Source organism: Bubalus kerabau, chromosome 11 (assembly GCF_029407905.1).
Source record: "Bubalus kerabau isolate K-KA32 ecotype Philippines breed swamp buffalo chromosome 11, PCC_UOA_SB_1v2, whole genome shotgun sequence".
NCBI classification, from domain to species: domain Eukaryota; kingdom Metazoa; phylum Chordata; class Mammalia; order Artiodactyla; family Bovidae; genus Bubalus; species Bubalus kerabau.
In genome coordinates, this window is record NC_073634.1 from 29125480 (window position 1) to 29145699 (window position 20220).

At 36.1% G+C, this 20220-nt stretch overlaps 1 protein-coding gene across 3 annotated transcripts in view; it reads right to left on the reverse strand.

Annotated features, from left to right (window-relative positions):
- The window catches only part of LRPPRC (leucine rich pentatricopeptide repeat containing), a 101498-nt gene that overhangs the window by 16634 nt on the left and 64644 nt on the right, over positions 1 to 20220 (reverse strand). For all 3 annotated transcript variants that reach the window (XM_055539957.1, XM_055539959.1, XM_055539958.1), the window contains 5 exons: positions 15940 to 16008; positions 15056 to 15146; positions 8969 to 9111; positions 8728 to 8833; positions 3712 to 3838 (listed from right to left, as the gene is read on the reverse strand). In XM_055539957.1, the coding sequence (XP_055395932.1) occupies positions 3712 to 3838; positions 8728 to 8833; positions 8969 to 9111; positions 15056 to 15146; positions 15940 to 16008 (536 nt within the window). The remainder of the gene's footprint in view (positions 1 to 3711; positions 3839 to 8727; positions 8834 to 8968; positions 9112 to 15055; positions 15147 to 15939; positions 16009 to 20220) is intronic.

Below are 20220 nucleotides of genomic sequence, written 5' to 3' on the forward strand. Positions count from 1 at the left end.
ATATTACAGGGAAAGTTTCATCTTAGAGATTTCAAAGCAATGACTGGTCTATGGATTGTACTTACATAACCTGTGCATGGGGAATTAGGCAGTGATCAGAATTTATCTTACTTTGGATAACAAAAACTGGCCAATCCAGTAAAAAGCATCAGTGATTGATTTAACATTCTTTTTAGACAGAATAAATAAGCTAGTAGGAACAAAAGAAAATAAAGCACAGTGATTGATTTAACATTCTTTTTAGACAGAATAAATAAGCTAGTAGGAACAAAAGAAAATAAAGCGCTATCTCCAAAGGTAAAGCAGAGCTATCAGCACATGGTTCTCAAGTGTCATAACTGTGCAGTCCAGTGCTGACAAAGACGTAAAATAACAGTTTACATAACCCTTACTGACTTATGAACAAGTAGTTCCCCTCCTCTGAAAAAATTCACTATACCTAAATTTTTTTTTGGAACACGAAGAAATGTATTTCTAACTAAAAATGAAAGAACATCATTCTTTCAAAAATTTTAAAGGCATTTGTTACTTTTGAGGTTTCATTACTTGTTGGGAAGGTTAAATAACCTTCTTAATAAAACTGAAGAAATCTCATTAGTAAGTAGTCAAGTGAATCTGTAACACATTAGAGACAGCAAAGGTATAGCAAAAACAATGACTGCATTAGTTCAAAGGGGAAACCACTGCTCTTAAGAATGAGTAGGGAACTATAAGAGACTGCTATTTATGGAGTAATGTGAGAGTAACAGTGCCAGAAAAATACTGGGGGTACAGCCACTTGCTACAGTGGCTCATTTGGTCAGACCACATTAAAGTAATGATGGCTCTAAAAATAAAAGCAACAATCCTGTTTCATTCTGATCACTGATGCAGAGCTGGAGTGGAAAAGATGACCTAGTGGAATGTTGGTAATAAACCAGCAAACCAATCGAGGGAAGTTACAGGACATTCCTTTGGTAACAGAGAACTGGAACTCTAACTTCCACTTCTGAATTCCCAGTCCAGAGGTATTTTCAAAACTACCCAATGCAGATCTAACCCAAGATACAATCCTTACAATTATTCATAGTTAGATACAACATTTTATTGGTTCAAGGAAAAGGATGTGCGCAGATTCCTAGATTAAGAGCCTCTGGGCATTTGAAAGCTTTGCACCTAGGATTCTCTTTGGCTCACACAACTACATGGGGAAGCCATCTACAAAACACTCCCCAAACGGTAACACAGCGAAGATGAAAGTGCCTCAGTAGTACAGCAAGGCTTCGTGAAGATGGAGAGAGGGATGGGAGGAAAGAAGATAAGCTTACATTTTACGGGCTGTGGACGTAAGTGGAAATAGATGGGATGTGCTTATAACCACCTTCTTAGGCCAACAGCTTTCACACTTGTTTGATGGAGATTCTCAGTCAGACATGGTAAAAAAATGACGTGTTACACCACAAACCAGCACACTAATATACATACACACATATAACAGAGAGCAAACGTTCACAAAATATCTTTACTACATGGAGTGCTTTGGTGTTTTCTATTCATTAAAAAAGATGTTGATTCTGCCCCATTGAATAAAATTCATCATCTACTAACTAACTGGTTACAAATACAATCTGAAAAATGATTCTAGACCAGGGGACTTCAGTAAGCGGTATGCACACTGTGAGAATGCTCTAGGTGATGCAAGAAAAGGCTTGTTTCTACTTTTAAATCTTATCCTCCAAAAAATTTCTATTTTGGGACTATGTTTTATAATATACTCACATACCATACAGTAGTGCAGCTCACTGAGAACGGCATGTGACCAAAATGTTTAAGACACAAGATTCTTGCATCAGCTGGGATGTCTAGTAAAATGCAGATTCTTGGGCCCTACCCTGGATCAGGTGAGTCAGAACTTCTGGGGTGGGTGGAGAGGAACCTATGCTACCAGAATGTGAGGTTCACCGTTCAAGAAGCAGCCAAGTTACAATGAAAGAATTATATAATCTGTGCTTTGAGGAAGTATTTCAGAGGTCTTTGTGGCCAACCTCACGATTATAAGACTTTTGAAAAAGTTTTCTTTCTTCGTTTCCATCTCCTCAGATAATCTCAACTCAAAACTCTCAATATCCAATTCTCAACACAAAATGTCCCCTTTTTTTTTCCTGCTGTCCCTTCCTCCCAAATCCCTGTTGCCTCAAAAATACCTTTGATAATTAAGCATAGTATTTAGTCAATACTTTTTTGAGAAAAGTCACTTTTGGAAAAAATCTGCACCTCCGGGATGACTTCAATGGTTGCAGATGACAGGATGCTGTTCAATGTCAAATTTTTCAAGTCACTAACTGAGGATATACTGAGTATTCCTGAGACAGATAATTTAATTACTAACAGCAACTGAGTAAACACACAAATGAGATATAATGCATTAAGAATCTAAACTTAAGTCTTAGTGTGGCTGTTCAATATCAAATATACAAATGATTCAAGATCATAGATATATATGATGCATGGGTATATCCATATACGTAGCACTTATATGTACATATTATGAATATATATATACACACGCATGCCATGTGTATATATACATAGATATAGATATATTTCTATAGACAAGTACAATCACACACAACATATTTTTCAAAATAGAATATCAAAACATAAACAGCAAATATGGCCCCATGGGGCATAACTTTAACATAACACTCATATTAACATCAGGTTTTCCAGTGAACTCCAAGAATGGCAAACATCCGTCTTCTATTCAGGATTCTAATATTCCAAAAGTGCTGCAACGTAAAAATTTTGAAGGCCAAAAATTAGCCAGGAAACATCATTTCAAAACTTACAATATACTAGGAAAACACTGACTTTTGCCATTGAAAAATAAAGCTATTGACTCATTAACAGGACATGTCTACATACCAGAGCAGGTAACCTTGATCCACTCCTTTCTAGGCCCTTTCTGATTATTTACTTAACTTCTGAAGTTAATTCCTTGGGAATAAGACAACTGAGTCAGTTAACTAACATATCAGGGAAGAAAGCTTTACTTTTCTGATTTAAAAAGTATTTTACTCTAAGGAACTAGCCAGAGAGACAAAACCATTACCACTTACACCACCACAAAACAGGTTACAAAACAAGAAGGGACAGAGAAAAGGTATTTAAAATGTGCTGAGTACCATATATTTTTTCCTACTTCACCCTATGTCTTTCAATGCCTAGGAGAATTAATGTAAGATTTATTATCATTTCATTACAGAGAAGAAAAACTGAGGTTCAGAAATAGGAACAAATTTTCCAAAGGGCTTTCAAGTACAATTCAAAGCCTTGTCTAAGTTCAAAACCCTTGATGCCTTCATGTATTAGGCTGCTTCCACCATAAAAGGTACACAGATCGAGCTGCTGAACAAGAAACAAAACACATACCTATAAAACACAACAGAACCCTTCTCCCAGAAAAACCAAACTACTTTTCTATATATGAATAGCATATATGAGTTGTGAGGTTCTATACGGTAAAAATAAAATAAACTGCAGTGTGCAGGACAAATAGAAGTTCTATCTTTTGTAGTTTAAAAACCCCCTTAAAATTAAAAAACCATTTCATATAATTCCTATGGGTAGTTGAAGACAATTAAGCAACTGTTACTATAATACATTAGAAAAATCCTAATTATAGGTTTTTCTTTTTTGAGTGTGAAGTTTAATAAATGAACTGATACTTACAAATCTTTCACTTGCATTGCTTGCGTAGAATTATCCTTCATCAAAAGTAAGTTTATAAGCCTGGCATAAGCTTCATTGTCAAACACAATGTTTTGCTTTTTTGCTGTCAGGAAAATATTAAATGCATCTATGAAGGAAAACAAAAAATGAGATGATATTATTCTGAAATGGCAAAAAGGAGGGGGAAAGCCCTGAAGCAAAGCCCCAACCCCCCTATTTCTGCTTCTTTTAATACTCACCCGGTACACCACTCTAAGAGATACATACTGACCAAGTAAGCAGATGGTATCACTTTAAAAAAGTAAGGGACAGTTTTGGAAACTACTACTTAATTCCAGTGGATGGTAATAGAAAGGGCTTCCTTTTACAATGATTTTTTCATACTAGCTCTCTAAAGTCAATAAATTATTTTCATGGCAGTAAAAACAGAACACAGCTCTTCTGAATTTGTTTGTCAAAAGATCCCAGTTTCAAAATAAACTGTAAAATGTGTGTTAAAGTCCAAATAAACCAGGGGTATAATTTAGATTGAGGGGAGCAAGAGATTCATTTTAAAGCAATCTTTAATCTATAAGTGGGTGGTTACTACGGTTAACATTTCAACACAATAGCATTAAAGTGAATATAGCCTATAATTCTAAAATTAGGAGATCAAATTATTTGGCTACGACAGGACTTATACAAAAACATACAATTTTCAAATATACAGATATCTAACAAGTAAACTAAGCAACATTTGTTTGACTGATTAACAGTTTTATTTCACTTGTTCACAATAACTGTCAGTGAATGAAAAGATGTTACCAAAAGAGAAGTAACTACACTTTTCAGTCACTTACTTTTCTGAAATAAAATTGCCTGGCTATAAACATCCAACTGAAACTATAATCCACACTCTGTTGTATATAAACAAGTCACAAAAAAGGTGGGGCATAACTGAACTATCACTCAAGACCTTTTATGAATATAAAGCTCCATGTAAAGAAATACAGAACACATAACTAGGAATGAACATGATATTAAAGCTCAGAAGAATATTCTGTGCTACTTTAGACATTTCTTAACAAGCAGGAAAAAAGAAAGAAAGCCCAAGCAGAAATTATGCTTGTGTTTACAAGTTATGGCAGCATGAACTAACCCTTCAATTAAACTGAAGAGACAATACCAAAAACTTAACCTTTCAAGTTAAATTCTGAGAAAACAAGAGAAAAAGATATGACACTAATATTTGCATCTTAACTAAGAAAAGACAGACTTTATCATTCAGTATATAATGCATATATTTTTCTTTAAAGGAAGCTTAGAAATTATGATGTATTGTAATTACTGGCTACATCCCAACAAGCATATACAATAGGTTCACTACTTTGCTAAGTGAAAATTTAAAGTACAGTCTGAGTACTTAAGATCAACAACGTAATACAGAAAAGCTTACTAGTTGTTTTCTAAAATTGTAGTCTTGAATTCAGTTTTCAAAGTACATTTTGCCAAGCATTTCTACACGAAAGTAACTAAAACCTCTTGAATTAACAGAATGAAACCAACTAGATAAATGCATATGGTATATTAAAACTAAAGCAGGAGTGTATCTTTATATTTATAATGCATTATGTTTAGTTAACTGGTTAGATGTTTTTACTTAAATACAACAACTAAAAAAAAGCAATATATGGAGTTTTGGAATCTTAAAATAGGAAGTATACACTAACTGTACATTCATTTCAGTTAAATCAAAATTCTATTAGAATATTTAAACAGTATTGATAATAATGAACTTTAGGTTTAAGAGGTACATGGTGAAAGACTCAAGGATGTATTAGACTGAATATGCAGCAAAAGAAAGTAACTCAGAAAGAACAAAGTTATTCTGCAGGATTGAGAAAGCTTAAAAGTTTAGCTTAATTCCTACTTCAGACACTGTATATCTGTGTCACAAAATCTGTCACAAAATTTCTAGTTAAGAAATTAAGAGGGAGATATGTTCGTTATGTTACTCCTTTCTGCCCATGGATGCCGCCCCGAAAGCATCACTGAAGTCTCCCCCTCTCCACTACCATCATGTCTAAGTCCAAGTCTCCCAAAGAGCCCGAACAGCTATGGAAGCTCTTCATTGGAGGACTGAGCTTTGAAACAACCGATGCGAGTCTGAGGAGCCCATTCTGAGCAATGGGGAATGCTCACAGATTGTGGTAATGAGGGATCCAAACACCAAGTGCTCCAGAAGCTTTGGGTTTGTCACATACGCCACGGTGGAGGAGGTGGATGTGGCCATGAATGCAAGGCCACACAAGGTGGACGGAAGAGTTGTGGAACCAGAGGGCCGTCTCAAGAGAAGATTCTCAAAGACCTGGTGCCCACTAAACTGTGAAAAAGATTTTTGTTGGTGGCATTAAAGAGGACACTGAAGAACATCACCTGAAGGGTTATTTTGAACGGTATGGGAAAACTGAAATGACTGAAATCATGACTGACTGAGGCAGTGGCAAAAAGAGAGGCTTTGCTTTTGTAACCATTGATGACCATGACTCCGTAGATAAGACTGGTCATTCAGAAATACCACACTGTGAATGGCCCCTACTGTGAAGTGAGCCCTCTCTAACCAAGAGATGGCTCGTGCTTCATCCAGCCAGAGAGGCCGAAGTGGTTCTGGAAACTTTGGTGGAGGTCGTGGAGGAAACTTCAGTGGTCAAGGTGGCTTTGGTGCAGCCATCGTGGTGGCGGATATGGTGGCAGTGGGGATGGTTATAATGGATTTGGTAATGATGGAAGCAATTTTGGAGGTGGCGAAAGCTACGGTGATTTTGGCAATTACAACAATCAATCTTTAAATTTTGGACCCATGAAAGGAGGAGACTTTGGAGGCAGAAGTTCTGGCCCGTATGGTGGTGGAGGCCAATACTTTGCCAAACCACAAAATCGAGGTGGCTGTGGTGGCTCCAGCAGCAGCAGCAGCAGCGGCAGGAGGTTAATTACTGCCAGGAAACAAAGCGTAGCAGGAGAGGAGCGCCAGGGAAGTGACAGGGAAGCTACAGGCTACAACAGATTTGTGAACTCAGCCAAGCACAGTGGTGGCAGGGCCTAGCTGCTACAAAGAAGACATGTTTTAGACAATACTCGTGTACGGGCAAAAAAAACTTGAGAACTGTACTTGTGACTAATTGTGTAACAGGTTATTTTAGTTTCTGTTCTGTGGAAAGTGTAAAGCATTCCAACAAAGGGTTTTTAATGTAGATTTTTTTTTTTTTTTTTTTTTTTGCACCCATGCTGTTGATTCGGAGAAGGCAATGGCACCCCACTCCAGTACTCTTGCCTGGAAAATCCCATGGACAGAGGAGCCTGGTAGGCTGCAGTCCATGAGGTTGCTAAGAGTCGGACATGACTGAGCGACTTCACTTTCACTTTTCACTTTCATGCATTGGAGAAGGAAATGGCAACCCACTCCAGTGTTCTTGCCTGGAGAATCCCAGGGACGGGGGAGCCTGGTGGGCTGCCATCTATGGGGTTGCACAGAGTCGGACACAACTGATGTGACTTAGCAGCAGCAGCATGCTGTTGATTGCTAAATGCAATAGTCTGCTCATGCTGCTGAATAAATGTCTTTTTTTTTTTTTTAAGGTGCTGTGTAAAGTTAGTCTACTCTGAAGACATTTTGGTAAACTACTCCAACAGTGTGAAGTCAGAATTCCTTCAGGTGATGTCAGGTTCCATTTGAAATTTATTTACAACCTGCTTTGGTGGAGAAGCTATTGTCTTCAGAACCTTGGTGTAGTTGAACTGACAGTTACTTTGTTGTGACCTGGAGTTCACCGTTAAAAGGGTCACCCGTGCAAAGTCACGGAGTTCTTTTTTGGTTATTAATGATCGTTGGCATATCCTATGTAATATATTTAAATTGAATTATGGTACCAATAAAGTTATAGATGGGAATGAAGCTTGTGTATCATCTATTATCACGTGTAGTCAATAAAAAATTTAATACCCTCTTGGGAAAAAAAAAGTTAAGAGGTTCTATACATTTCTAAACTGACGGCTTTCTATGGAAGAGAACTCAAAACTGTCAATGCTAGAATGAAAACAAATCTGCTGCATAATGGTTAAATTATCATAAAGCATACTTGGAAATCTACATAAAAACTGGAGAAATTAGAGATAACAGAAGCATTCTACAGAGAAAACTTAAGTGAAGAAAATGGAAGTAGTATATGATCTGGGAAGAGTACAATGAAGTCTAAATGAAAACATCTAGAATGTGAAAGGCAAGCTTGTATCAGAGGGTTCAAGATAGTCATAGAAATTTTAAAGTAGTCTTAAGAGAGGTAGGCACATCTTCTGGAAATATTACCACTGAAAAAAGGGAAGAAGAGCAAGAAACGGGTCTCATATCATTGAGATGTTAAGCAGAGATACTATATGAAGCTTAAAGTCCTAATCGTTTTTTGCTTTCACATAAAATCAAAACATGTAACAAATATATTTGCCAAAAAATTCATGACCATGTTATTTTCAAAGTGCAATTTTGATAAAATGACATCTACTTTAGTTTTCATTATGAAAAATTTCAAGTTTACAGAAATATATAAGGAAGAGTATAATGACCCCCGCCATATACCCATTGCCTACATCTAATAAGCAACATGTTTCCTGATCTGTTTAACCTTTAAACACATGGCTCCTGACTTAAATATTTTATGGCTTAAGGCTTACGTATTTTAAAATGAATTACAGAAATCTTCAGTTTTTTCATTTCTCAATACTTCATTACTGATCTCAAAACTCAAGGACATCTATAAATCATAAGCTGTTATTCTATCTAATATAAATATGAGAGTGATTCCTTAATTACCTACTACTGAGTCAACATTTAAATTTTCCCAATTGTACCAAAATGTCTTTGTTAAATGAAAGAAAATAATTAATATATACACTTTAAGTTCCATCTCTTCCTAAATCACTACTGCCTTGCTGGGCTTAGACCCCACGTTGCTCTCTAAACGAGACCCCAGGGCACGCGTTTACCTTTGTTTCTCCTCGTACGGCAGGCGTTCAATAGCTCTTTCTGGAGATTAACTTCTACAGGTGAGGGTAACGAAGTTGGGGAATCTTTTTCTTCCTCATACCACAACTTAAAAATAAAATTTTTCAGTTAAAGAAAAAGTGGTAAATACAGCAACCTTTTCAATGTAAAGCTGGGTTAATCTATAACCTAAATTTATACCGACAACAAAATCTGTTATGCTTATAGTTAAAAACAAATTACCTCAGGTACATCAAATGGAACCTCTTGATTATTGTTCCTAAGGATTTCTGCTAATAACCTTAATGTCTTCTCACGAGGAACAATATTTTCTTCTTGCATTTTATTCCAGACAGCATCAGCTTTTTGCCAGTCACCATTTACTTCTGTAAAAATAAATAGAAACTAATGAACATACTAAACAAAATTCATGAAAATATTTAAAACTTTTTATTTGCTGCTAAAGCAAGTATTCCAAACACTGCCTCCAGGGAAAGGACCAGGGTCATAGTGGACCAAAAGTGAGAAAACTTCTCTCTGTATACCCTTTTGTACCTTTTGAAGTTTAAACCATAGAAAGTCCTTACCTATTAAAACACAAGAAAAGAAAAACCACACTTCATTAAAAACTTCTTAACTATGAGCAATAGACTCTGGAAAGATGATAGGATGCACATATGCAGTCCAGTACACAGCTACAATGATTGAAAACGTACAAATGTATGAGCTTTGTCAAAAGCGACAAATCAACAAAATTTTCTGCTTAGTTCAGTAGGGAGACTTCTGTCTCTTCTGTCGACCTCAAGAACTTCTGTCCGTGTGTAATATGTTTCTCATAACGTCAACAGACTTAAGTAAGATTACAGGGGAGAGGAAGGGTATTGGGAAGAAAGCAGATTTCCTTCATAATGAAATATCTAGTTTCTTCTGTGTGATAACCTAGTCTTCACAAATAGCAAAAACTTAAGAATCAAGACTTCATTTTTAAACATTCTATGAATTTTGAAAAAAGAGAAAGTCATTTAAGTTTCTGCCTGTGAAAAATTAGAGCAAAATATGAAAAACTTATGACACTAAGTTCAATACACCTGTTACAAAGAAATATTGTTTTAAAAGTAGCCTTTTGAAAATATGAATAAGAAATATCTCAATGGTGTACGGTCAGCTCCAGGAAGAGGGTTTGTTTCAGGACACGAATGTTTCAGAAAACATAAGAATGTTTGTTTCTCAAAAATATCAAAATACTAAAACACATGAAATTTTCCTAGGTTTCCTCCCACCCTAAAATTGAAAGGCTAATAAGCTTTTTGATAACGGACTCTTCAAAGTAAAAAAAACTCTAAGAACAAAAACAAAACACATTCACACTTCATCAGAAACGTCCAGTAAAGAAAAAGAAAACAAGTAGAAAATTTCCTAGGAGTCATACATAGATGGCAGCCGAGGTTTTCATACGGAATATACTGAAAGGTGAACCAAACAGTAGAAATTAACCTAAAGTTCAGAGTGATTTTATATATACTTAGATAATAAAATCAGCCTAACATAAAATCCTTACTAAATTTACAATCAATTTTCAAAGCAAGATTCTCGTAAGCTAATTATGCTTTTCCTTCATTAAAATGTTTTCATGTAATATAAAATTCAACAGTAATTTTTCAAGTATGTTAATATATAAAACTTTATATATATAAAGGTTATCAAATACATTTTATTTAATTAAATAAAAACAAAAACCCAAGCCCCCAAATCTTTAATTCTGTAGAAAGGGAAAGGTGGACCACTTCTGTTTCATGCCAAAGGGTACTATGGACTGTGGGGGACACAGGGAAAGTTTCCACACATTGTGAACAGAACTGCTTAGGCACTTTTTTTAAGCTAATAATTATTATTTCAGATAGCGAAGAGATGGAAGAGGTACCATGCTTTCAGACTGGAAGGAGTATGGGAAGATAATTCACTTTGGTAGAACAGGATACAACAGAGAGGCACCTGTTCAAATGGACTAACAGCTTACAAGAAAATATTTCAGAACACAGGTGAGAACTAGACAGTGTATACAGCATGAAACTGAGATATACACACTTTCTATCTTGGAAATGTACCTGGATCACAGGATATAGAACAAAAATTTGAGGCAACCAAACTAGTCAGTGCCAAAATCGGTAGCCATTCTCTCACCAAGACACAGAAAGGCTAAGGCTTTCATAATATACCCCGAGGGCTTTAAATTCCTTTAACCAAAACAACAACAATCATACTTGTTATCTGAAAAATCAAACAGCCCACAGACTTGGCTGTAACCAGGGAATGGACACTGCCTCAGTAATTCCATCACTTTCCTGGAACTCATGGTTCCTTCTTTAAAGAAGAAGAGCACTGATGTACTAAATGATCTGAGAACTCTTAAACTATAAAAACCAAGGAATTTTTGACACTATCAGTGAATTTTACAGGAGCATAGCTGTGGGACTTCACTGTGGGGCCACCTGACTAGCATGTAACAACAGCTGGCACTTCACACACGGTTCCTATAGTGTTAAACTGAGACAAAGATTTCTAGAGTTCAGAGTCTTAATTATAAAGTTGGCAAGTCTGTATGTATTACTGACAGGATGGGGTAGTTTCTAAATTTCCCATGTGTCAATCACCAGATTATGGTCTCTAAATGTCATTCCTCTCTAAAATAAGGTTTGGACAGGAATTACGCCACATAAGCCAGGATGGTCCTGCTTGGCCTAAATATAAGGACCTATCAAAGACTAATGGCAGTATGTCAAATGACACAGGGAGCTGATGTAAAGAGGTTCCCAGTGCCAAAGACGGGACAATTTGGGCACCAAAAAGAATAATGACTGCAAGGAAATGAAACACAAATATACCAAAGAGTTCATAAACTCATTAAAAAACTGTTTAATGATCAACTTAGGAGGTTCCAGGGATACCAGCACTTAAAACTGGTTAACTAAAAGGAGAAAAGCAAGCATGTATCTTTTCCTATGAATTTATTTCATATTAACAAAATAAGCTACAGAACACAGTGCACAAAACATGTAGAGCATTAAACAATCAAAATAATAATAGGTGTATATGCAAAAAAATACACGGATACAAATGTAGAGAGAGTGATTTGGAAGGATGGCCATGGACACGTTAACTCAGGTATCGTGTGGACATAACAACTATTTGACGTTTTGCTTTGTATACTACTATACTGGCTTGGCCCTTCAGTAATTCAGAATACATTCATGTTGTGTGTGTAATAATGGAGGAGGGAAGACTATACAGCATGAAAAAGAAATGTCAATGGTCATAAGTAAAGAAAATAGCACATAAATAACATCTTAGGATAAATACTCAGGGCGGTTTTCCTGTTTTCTTTTTCCTCCCAGTTGTGCCATGCAGCACATGAGATCTTAGTTCCCTGAATAGAGATCAAACCTGGGTCCCCTGCAGTGGAAGCATTGAGTCATAGCCACTGGACCACTATAGGGAAATCCCATAAATGTTCATGTTTTAAATGTTGGGGTTTTAAAAATAGATTCAAAGAACTTTTATTGCAAAATTATCAATATAAGGCAGCTCAAGTTTTGGCGAGAGTACTTTACATATACAAAGAATAAATTCTCTTCTTTGTATATGTAAAGAAACTGAAGTGTTTTGAATAAAACTGTAAGAGGGAGAAAAAAACTGTCCTTTAGAAATAACAGAATATTCCTTATTAGTAATGTTAAAATAATAATATATATGCAGGGGAGGGAGTTGTTTCACTCATGTAATGTTTGTTGCAGGGCTTAGGAGCTAATTTCACAAGACTATCACAGTGGAAAGTCAAAATATCTTAGAAAGGAGAGAACTAAAGTTTGAATTATGGCTGATTCCTGTAACAGATCACCTTTGACCATCATATTATTAAGTAGAAAAGGAAATGTGGTTTAGTAGAGCTAGTATTTACAGGAATGAAGAGAGTTATATTTTTATTCCTTAACCTCCATTATAGTTATATGGAGGCTGGGTGTTACAGAACCATGGAGCAATGCATCTCTGTCTTGTGCATGTTTCTGTAGTGTGCTGTAATTCACAACAAAGTAAGTGTGTACATGTGTGTGAAAGGTACTGTTTTAAAATAAAACAAGCAAAACTGCCCTTTAACAAATACTCCGAAATAATAAAATTAACTCCTTTCAAGGGCTAAAATTATATTATGAAAAAGAATGAGTTCATAAAAAATTCCAATACACCAAACAAATTGTGTTCTCAGAAATCCAGTCTGGACTTTTCATGTGTTACAGGGCCACATTCTGTATATCATTCCATACTACATGTTCCTTTTCAAATAAATTGTGCTTTATAAATTATTCAACATATTTAAGTAGTGGTCCAAGTTAGAGGGCAAAAAAGAGGGGGGGGGCACATGCAGGAGGAGACAGCTTGTTTCTTCTTCAGAAAGGGAAGGTTTAGGGTTACCACAACCACATTATTGATTCCTAACATGACAGAAGCTGGGTTAAAAAGTATACACTTCCCTATGATGATTCCTCTGGCTTCCAGTCCCATGAGAGGCCGCTGTCATGCTATCTCATCCTCAGAGGCTCCTCGGCTGAGCAGAGGAGAGCTTCTCAGACTACTGGCTCAAATACAGAGCTGGGAGGGGGTGTCCATCAGAACAGACAGAGGGATTAAAGAAAACGCTAATAAACCTCAGAGTTTACTGGTAAGAGTTCCTGCTTATGCCTAAAGGAAATTTTAAGATGAACTTAAAACTTGTTTTTCCTTTTCTTCCTTTTGCTGACAATAGCAAAAGGTCAGCTCCAGAGGGAGAAAGAAGCCTGTAAAGCCGGCCGTCTCTCATCTTCCCTGGACGCACCTCCTGTGTCTGTGCGGCTGTTCTTTCAGCCCAAGGGATCGGCAGTCCCAGCTCAGGTCCAGCTCTTCTGAAGAACGCCAGTTTTCTATCTGCAGTGCCTACCTCAATGCTAGCACTGTGGGCTTCAGAGATATTTCTGAATCAAAGTCTTCTATGGGGATGACTTTAAAGGTTGAAAACTCATTTAGATGTATCACTTCGGTATTTTTAGTTTGCAAAAAATTAGAACTTAAGAAAGAATTCTCTCAAAGTAAGAAAAAGCAGGGGGAGTGGGGAGGATTAGCACTTTAATACAGGTTATAAACTACTAATTAAGGATTAAATGCCTAAAACCCAAGTTTTAAAATTCTATACATTCAACAACAACCTCAGCATTGGATGCCAGAATTTGATCATCATTCAAATGAAAAGTTTTAAGAATTACATGTGAACTGTATGTCAATGTAACCAACAAATGAAATGTAAGATTTCCAGCATATTTAATATACACCATCAAGATGTAAGACAAAGCCTCCAATGATGATAAATACAAGTTCAAAAAGACAAATGAATCAACTTATTCACTGCTGTCTATGTTTGGTGAAGGAAAAAGAAGAATAAATCGAGATCAAATATCTTATGTTGGAAAGGAAGGAAGGAAGGTCACCGACTATTCCATCGTTTCTCTCCACAAAATACCTTAAGAGACTACACAGTTCCAGATGTGTAAACTTGCATAAACATACTAGACAATTCCTTAACAACAGAGACTGCAAGTTTCAGAAATGACCATCACTTTTAACCCTTAGTGCAAATACAAATTCAGCTTAGGGAAACAATTAAGGTTGTGAACAAAGATTAAGGTATAAAGACGACTAATGTAGTGTTTTATAGGATGGAAAACTAAAATCTATTCACACGTCTAGCAGTCGGAGACTAGTTGAGTAAACTCTGATATATCTGTTCAATATAGTCATTGGCGGGTGATAAAGTGCAGAAAAAGGTTGGTAATATAGAACTGAGTCAAAACTATCTTACAATACAATCACATTTTGAAAAGGAATTGTTTACGATGAGTCTGTATATAAACATGCATTTTTCTGGAAAAATATCTAGACACATGAATATGTCAATGATTACTTATAGAAGTGACTGATAAATTTACTCAAGAATTTAAATTAAAAGGAAAAAAAGAATAGTTTCTCCTCAAAAACTTCCATTAAATTCTGTGGCTCTGATGAAGAGTTTTCTCACTTTCTCATTATTGCAGTAAGAATGTCAGGGAAGACCATAGGATGTCTAGTGAAACAACACAACATTTTGTGATATGAATTCAGTCTAGCCTCTACTTGAGCCTCTGTGGAAGACTGCACAGGTGACAACCCCCAGGAGCTTCCTCAGGGCCTGGTGTTCCTTTCCAGGCACTGCCTTCCACAGAATAAATGTCTCAAAATAAAAACATGAGCAAGAGTCATATTACTTACTATATAGTTTTAGCAGACTGTAGTATAGCTGGTCTCTGTCACATTCAAATAGCTTCTGTGTCAGCTCCACTAATTTTTCTAGAGTTTCAACCTTAAAAATAAGATTAACAGAGGGATCCAGATTGTATAAAGGATGTATTTTATAGTTGACAAGTCACAGGTGAATAATCCTTCAAATCAGCTTTACCCAAAGGGCAGGCTAACTTTACTTCAAAGGTTAAAGGACTGAGCACAAGAATGCAACTGTACTTAATGCCACTAACTATACATGTTAAGAATGATTAAAATGATAAATGTGATGCCATACGTATTTTATCACAATTAAAAACAATTTTAAACTAAAGAGCTAAAGGATTCTTTGGAGACAAGAATACATATGAATGACTCTCTAGTTGTAAAAACCTCCACGGAGGAGCATTTTGGAAAATTCAAAGATACTGAGGGTGGAGGACTCAGTGAGTACATCTATATCTGTTAACAGGAATATTCTCCACCCCAACTTTGTACTCCTCTTTCCCTGTGGCTTTTTCTTGGCACGATGTGAGAGGCATCTGGGCTGGAGTAAAGTAGAAGCTCCACTGGGCTCCCATCAAGCATTTCCTCTGGTCACTAACGACTGAAGCAGATTTCAACTGCCAAGGAAACGTCAGCCCTGCTCAAACCAACAGGTAGAATGAAGCCAGCTGAAATCTTCAGAGCCCATGTTATTATTTTTAGGGATTCTGTAGACCTCAGGAACCAGAATTAAGTGATTGCTTATTTGGAAAACCACCAAGGTAACCAAGGCTGCATCTCATGAAATCCCCAAATGCTCACAGGACATGGAGGACACTTGCTTTCTACTCACAGTTTTGGGTGAGGGAGACCAGAAATTAAACACAAACCTGATTATTTGCAATACATCTATCACAAAACCACTGAAGTCTTGTAGGCCGAGCTCTAATGCCTGGGGTCTGTAAAATAAAATAATCATACAGCACACAAGGTAAGGCTTTAGCCAAATGTTAATTTTCCCTCAATGACAGTTCTCCTTCTAATGACCCTGGCTGCCTCCTTCCCAAATGTATATACTAAAAGAAATCTATAACTTAATCCCACAGTTATCAAGGACCTTTAGGATTAGAACAACCTATACTTAACCAATGTCTAGTAGATTTGTGTTATTTCAAAATGCTACTCTGTAGGTCAATTTGAATTCCATAAATCTATAATTATTAAAAATGGCTAAGCGTTCTGTAGTTGAAAAAGAAAGAAACCTTGAAATAATGGACTAAATCATCTTCAAAATATATCAAATTAGACACACACACTTTATAGAGATCCCAATAGATTCAGAAAGCAAAAATTATTAATACATTTCATAGACTTAATAATTACCACAATGATAAACCCATGGCTTTTACAGAAACATGCCTTGTAAAACTTAGTGATGAAAGTATTCTGATTACCACACATGCTTGCCTAGTATCGAAAACTAAATATTTTAAGAGCTAGGTACTAAAAACAATCCAAGTACTCAGTTAGTTCATAGTCTTAGCTTATTTCAATAATTGAGATGTATGTTATAGCCTCAATTAGGAATAACTAATAATTAGTCAATAATTCTAGTTTCAAAACAATTACAATTTTGGATACTGAAATAAAAGACTTCACATTTAATTTCAAGGATCTGTCACTCTACCTATAGCATCTTCATCATCTACGAGGGCTTCCCTATGAAAACACTACATTATTTAATACATGATCACAGTATTATGACAAGAAAACAACATACCCTGGCAGCTCCAGTCCAGAGGACATGTCTTTACTGCTCTGTTCACTCAGTTTTGTGGACTACACCAAGCAACTCTCAAATCTGATCTTTTATTTCTAAGTCCTCATTATGTTTTATTTCTTAATCTTGTACAATGTTAAATTAAAAGCTGATGCAAGAACCAACATCTCAGGGCTTTGGTAGAACGACAAAAAAATTGGTATAGAAGTTTGTAAATTAAGTGTTCTCATTCTAACCGTGCAAGTACCCAGATTTTGGGTTACAAGAAATAAATGTGGAATAAATTAACTGTTGATATATATATATATTCTCAAACATCACTAATATTTACTTTCGCATCCAATTTCTACTCAAGGATGTTCTCACATTATCTGTTCTGTTTCACGTGCATTACACTGAAAACGAAGCCAACATCAAATGTACACAAAAAGCCCTTGAAAAAAATACTAGATAATCCTCTTTAGAACATGGCAAAATGTAAGGGCTACATTCACTTACAACTTTCAATATTACTGCTCTTCCAAATGCAATGATCTAAATAGCACAACTTTCATGGCAAACTCTTCCTTTTTGTGGCCGATTAATCTGCCTGTCACTGGCAGGACAACTGACTTATATGGCAGATATTCCTATGCTTCATTATGAAATTAGGGACTGCTTTCCCAAATCAATCTCAATCATCAAAAGAACATCTAGGTCAGATTAACTAAATCTCCTAGGCTTCTGTAACAGTCTACATTTCTGGCTTATCTCTTAACATCTTATTGATTTTTAAACACTGTAAGTTGAAAGCAAAAAAAAAAAAGAAAATGTAATAAAAACATGGAGAATAGAATTCTAATTGGGATGCTAAATATAACTTATCCAAAACTAGTTAATGCTTAATTAAAACAATGAACTCATCTTTAATTTTTCCTGTTTTTCCTATGCACAATCTATTTAATAGACAGTGAGGATAAAGTAATTATTGTAATTTAAAAACAAACAAACAAACAGCATGTTTGTTTCCACCTGGGTTACTGCGCTTCAAAACATACTTTGTGAAGCTGCAATTCAGAACTAGGTTCACTTGTATTAGAAAAAAGTAATCCCAATTTAAAAAATAATTTTCATTAATTTCATTACATCACTGATATAAATTTGCTTTTATCATAACAGGCTTCTACATATATTAGTAGAAACAGATATCAAGCATAATATTGATAATTATCATTTTGAAGTGAAAACAGATGAATATACTTCAAACTCCACCTCAAAGGAAATCATTTTAAATTTAACTAAAATAGTGATTTTTACCTGTTCTGAGTTTTGTTACCATTACTGCTAGAAATGGAAAATGGAAAACCACCACTCTGGCTTCACGTCCTCTAGCTGAAGTAGTAGGAGGAAAATCAAATGCACAAGGAGGAAGGGACAAACAAAACCAGTAAGAACCAACTATCTATCCCCAGAGCCAAAACAGCAAGGAGTAAAAGGGCATCATGGTAAGTATTAAACCTTTCAACAACTGTCCTTTCTCTACACTCTCCAGAGACAGGCTTAAAGACCACGTCTAGTAAGGAGGAAAATATGGCTGAGCAAGTCAAACCAACCATCTATCATTAACTAAATATGATCCCAGTGTTACAGAAGATACTAAGTAACTCATGGGAGAGAGGGAGTATAAACTGGCACGAGAACTGACATCTCCTGAAATTTGGGGGACAGACGCGGGGGAACTGGAGAAGGAAATGGCAACCCACTCCAGTATTCTTGCCTGGGAAATCCCATGGACAGAGGAGCCTGGCAGGCTGCAATCCCCAGAGTTGCAAAAGTTGAACACGACTGAGCACACATACGCACACAGTGGGGGAGCTAGCTCTAAAATCCCTTCTTTATATGTGAGACCCATTTTGGCTTATTAAGGAAGGCAAATTAGAATAAAGCCCTGAATCTGATCTGTTAAAGAACAAAGGAAGGAGGAACGAAGGTTGGAAGACTGCTATAATCCAAAATTTTGGTCCTAAAGGCAAAGTCATAAAAAGAAGGGATATGCCCCCCTGAGAAGATAGCAATTTTACTCTGGCTGAAATGTTATGGAAGAGTAACAGCAGAGAAAGAGAGAAGGAAAATTCAAGAAAGAGAAATTCTGGAGAAATTTTAAGTTGTTTTGGTGATTCAGATATTAAAGGTTGAGAGATCATGGAGGCTGAACTGAATACATGAAAAAGAAAGTGAAAGTGGAGTGTCAGTTGCTCACTCGTGTCTGACTCTTTGAGATCCCATGGACTGTAGCCCACTAGGTGTCTCTGTCCATAGAATTCCCCAGGAAAGAATACTGGAGTGGACTGCCATTCCCTAGTCCAAGGGATTTTCCTGAGCCAGGGATCGTACCCAAGTCTCCTGCATAGAAGGCAGATTCTGTACCATCTGGGCCATCAGGAAAGCCCCATATTGAATACATAAATATATCAAATCAACAGGTCCAACACCTTAAACTTAATGAAACATTATATCTTATCTCAATTTTTTAAAAAGAGAGATCATGGAAGCAGAGGCAGAAATGGTCTAAGGGTACCAAGAGAAAATCTGAAATCAGGATGCAATTTCCAAGTCCATGACAACTACTAACTAAATAACCTCCACACTCACACCCTGAACTGAAGTTTCACCACCCTAATTACTCCTCAGAGTTGTTCTGTGAGGCTCACAGGAAGATGCACATGAAAATCATTTGAGAAGTATTAAAATGTTACTAATATCGGTTACACTGCTTAGCTTGTAATCTAGGTTTGAACCTTAAGAGACGAGGTTAGAGAAAGAAATGCTAAGTAAGTTTAAAGTAGACTCTTACTCATTGTGTATTTGTATCCTGAGAACTTAGCTGTAATTACTGAGCTGCTCAAAGGTTAAGAATAAAACTGATATAATTCTCTACAGAAACTTTTAATATGGTTATTTAACATTTCATGTCATTATTTAACTTTCTGTACTTGTTTGTACCATCTCTCCCTGGACTTAAGCTGCAATCTTAAAAATATAAAATGAATTATCTAAACAGTGTTAATTTATTTAAATGACCCACAACACTTCTTTCCTGGGAGGCGAATGAACTTGACTAAAAGAATGAAGTTATTTTCTCTAAACAAAGAAATACCACCCTATTTTATCATAATATGTAGCAAAAGAAGTATAGGACTAAAATACTAGAACTCAGGAGGCCTGGGTTTTAGTCCAATCTTTGCTACTATGAACCATAAAAGAGGTATCACCTATAAACACACAACAAAAATTTTGTCTTTATGCATCAGGGGCCTTAATAATAACATATGATCCACTTCTGAGAAATGATCCTAAGTAAATAATCTGAAAAACAAATATGCGAGGAGATAAAGATGTGAATTATGATGAC